General features: G+C 39.8%; 1 protein-coding gene across 1 annotated transcript; it reads left to right on the plus strand.

Annotated features, from left to right (window-relative positions):
* The first annotated feature begins 483 nt into the window (after positions 1 to 483).
* On the plus strand, positions 484 to 1,078 carry LOC114420640. The gene is made up of 2 exons (XM_028386485.1): positions 484 to 822; positions 899 to 1,078. The coding sequence occupies exons 1-2, from the start codon at positions 484 to 486 to the stop codon at positions 1,076 to 1,078; spliced, it is 519 nt and encodes a 172-aa protein (XP_028242286.1).
* The last annotated feature ends 575 nt before the right edge of the window (positions 1,079 to 1,653 follow it).

A 1,653-nucleotide genomic window follows, 5' to 3' on the forward strand; every position in this document is an offset into this window, starting at 1 on the left:
ATCTAGAAATTCAAGTAGGACAGTTGGCTAAACAGTTAGCAGAAAATTCCTCTGGAAATTTTAGGGTAAACACAAAGAAAAACCCAAAGGAGGAGTGTAAGGCTATGATCACAAGAAGTCAAGGAAGAATGCTAGGGGGAAAGGAGAGTAAAAATAGTGAGGGAGATCTAGGAGAAGAGAAAAAAAAAGGGAGAAGGAGAACAGATGAAAGAAAGAGAAATAAGTGAGAAGGAGGAGGCAGAAAATGAGGAGAAAAATAAAAAGAGAGAGATTGAAGGAGTGGAGAGAAAAGAGACTGGAGAGAGGAACACTAAAAGTGAATTGGCTAGAGAGAGAAAGAGAGAGGTAGTCCCCAACCCAGTTAAGGAGGCTCCATACCCTTTGGTGCCATCTAAGAAGGACAAGGAGTGATATTTTGCTCGCTTCCTTGATATTTTCAAGAAGCTGAAGATCACAATTCCTTTTGGAGAGGCCTTGCAGAAAATGCCACTTTATACCAAGTTCTTGAAGGATCTCCTCATCAAAAAGGGTAAATATATCAACAATGAAAGTATAGTGGTGGAAGGAAATTGCAGTGCTATCATTCAAAGAATTCTACCACCAAAGTTCAAGGATCTAGGAAGTGTAACCATTCCATGTTCAATAGGGGCTGTGTTAGTGGGAAAAACACTGATTGATTTGGGAGCTAGCATCAATTTGATGCCACTTTCGATGTGCAGAAGAATTGGGAATTTAGAAATTGTGCCCACAAGAATGACACTTCAGCTTGCAGACCACTCAATCACACGACCTTATGGCGTGGTTGAAGATGTGTTAGTTAAAGTTTGCCAATTCACATTTCTTATAGATTTTTTTATAATGGACATTGAAGAGGATGCAGATATTCCACTAATTTTAGGCTGACCCTTTAATGTTGATAGCCAAATTTGTAGTTGATATAGGCAATGGTAACTTGGAAATAAGTTTTGATGATCATAAGGTTACCTTTAACTTATTTGACGCAATAAAGCATCCAAATGATCGCAAGGCATGTTTCAAAGTGGAAGCAGTTGAGCAAGAAGTTGCAATGGTGGTTTAAAGTATGACGTCTCACTCTTCACTGGAGAGAGCACTGATAAATGTTGCTGATTGCTTCACAAAGGAGGAAGACAAAGATTTGAGAAATTGTCTGGAGGAGTTGGATGGATTAAAAGTAAGTCCATCAGAGGAAGGTCCATTTGAAGAGCTAAAAAAAGACCTCCCAACAGAGAAATCCAAATTAGATTTAAAGGTCCTCCCAAAGCACTTCAAGTATGTATTTTTGGAGGACAATGAAGCAAAACTGGTAGTGATCAACAATACTTTGTCTCATGATGAAGAGTTCCGATTGGTGGAAGTTCTGAAGAAACACAGAGCTGCTATTGGATGACAAATATCAGACCACAATGGAATCAGCCCTTCATATTGTATGCACAAGAACATGATGGAAGCGGAGTACAAGCCAGTAAGACAGCCACAACGAAGGCTCAATCCTTCAATGAAAGAAGAGGTACGTAAGGAGGTTCTCAAGTTGTTGGAGGCAAGACTCATTTACCCTATTTCTGACAGTGCTTGGGTAACTCCGGTGCAAGTGGTTCCTAAGAAGGGTGGAATGACTGTAGTGAGAAATGAGAA

The sequence above is a fragment of the Glycine soja genome, chromosome 7 (genome assembly GCF_004193775.1).
Source record: "Glycine soja cultivar W05 chromosome 7, ASM419377v2, whole genome shotgun sequence".
Taxonomy (NCBI): domain Eukaryota; kingdom Viridiplantae; phylum Streptophyta; class Magnoliopsida; order Fabales; family Fabaceae; genus Glycine; species Glycine soja.

What these genes read in the sequence shown, in the direction of transcription:
- LOC114420640 (XM_028386485.1), top strand. Translation starts at nt 484, where the DNA reads ATGCCACTTTATACCAAGTTCTTGAAGGATCTCCTCATCAAAAAGGGT. An exon ending in TTGAAGATGTGTTAGTTAAA is followed by an intron (nt 823 to 898) that starts GTTTGCCAATTC and finishes CACTAATTTTAG; the next exon opens with GCTGACCCTTTAATGTTGAT.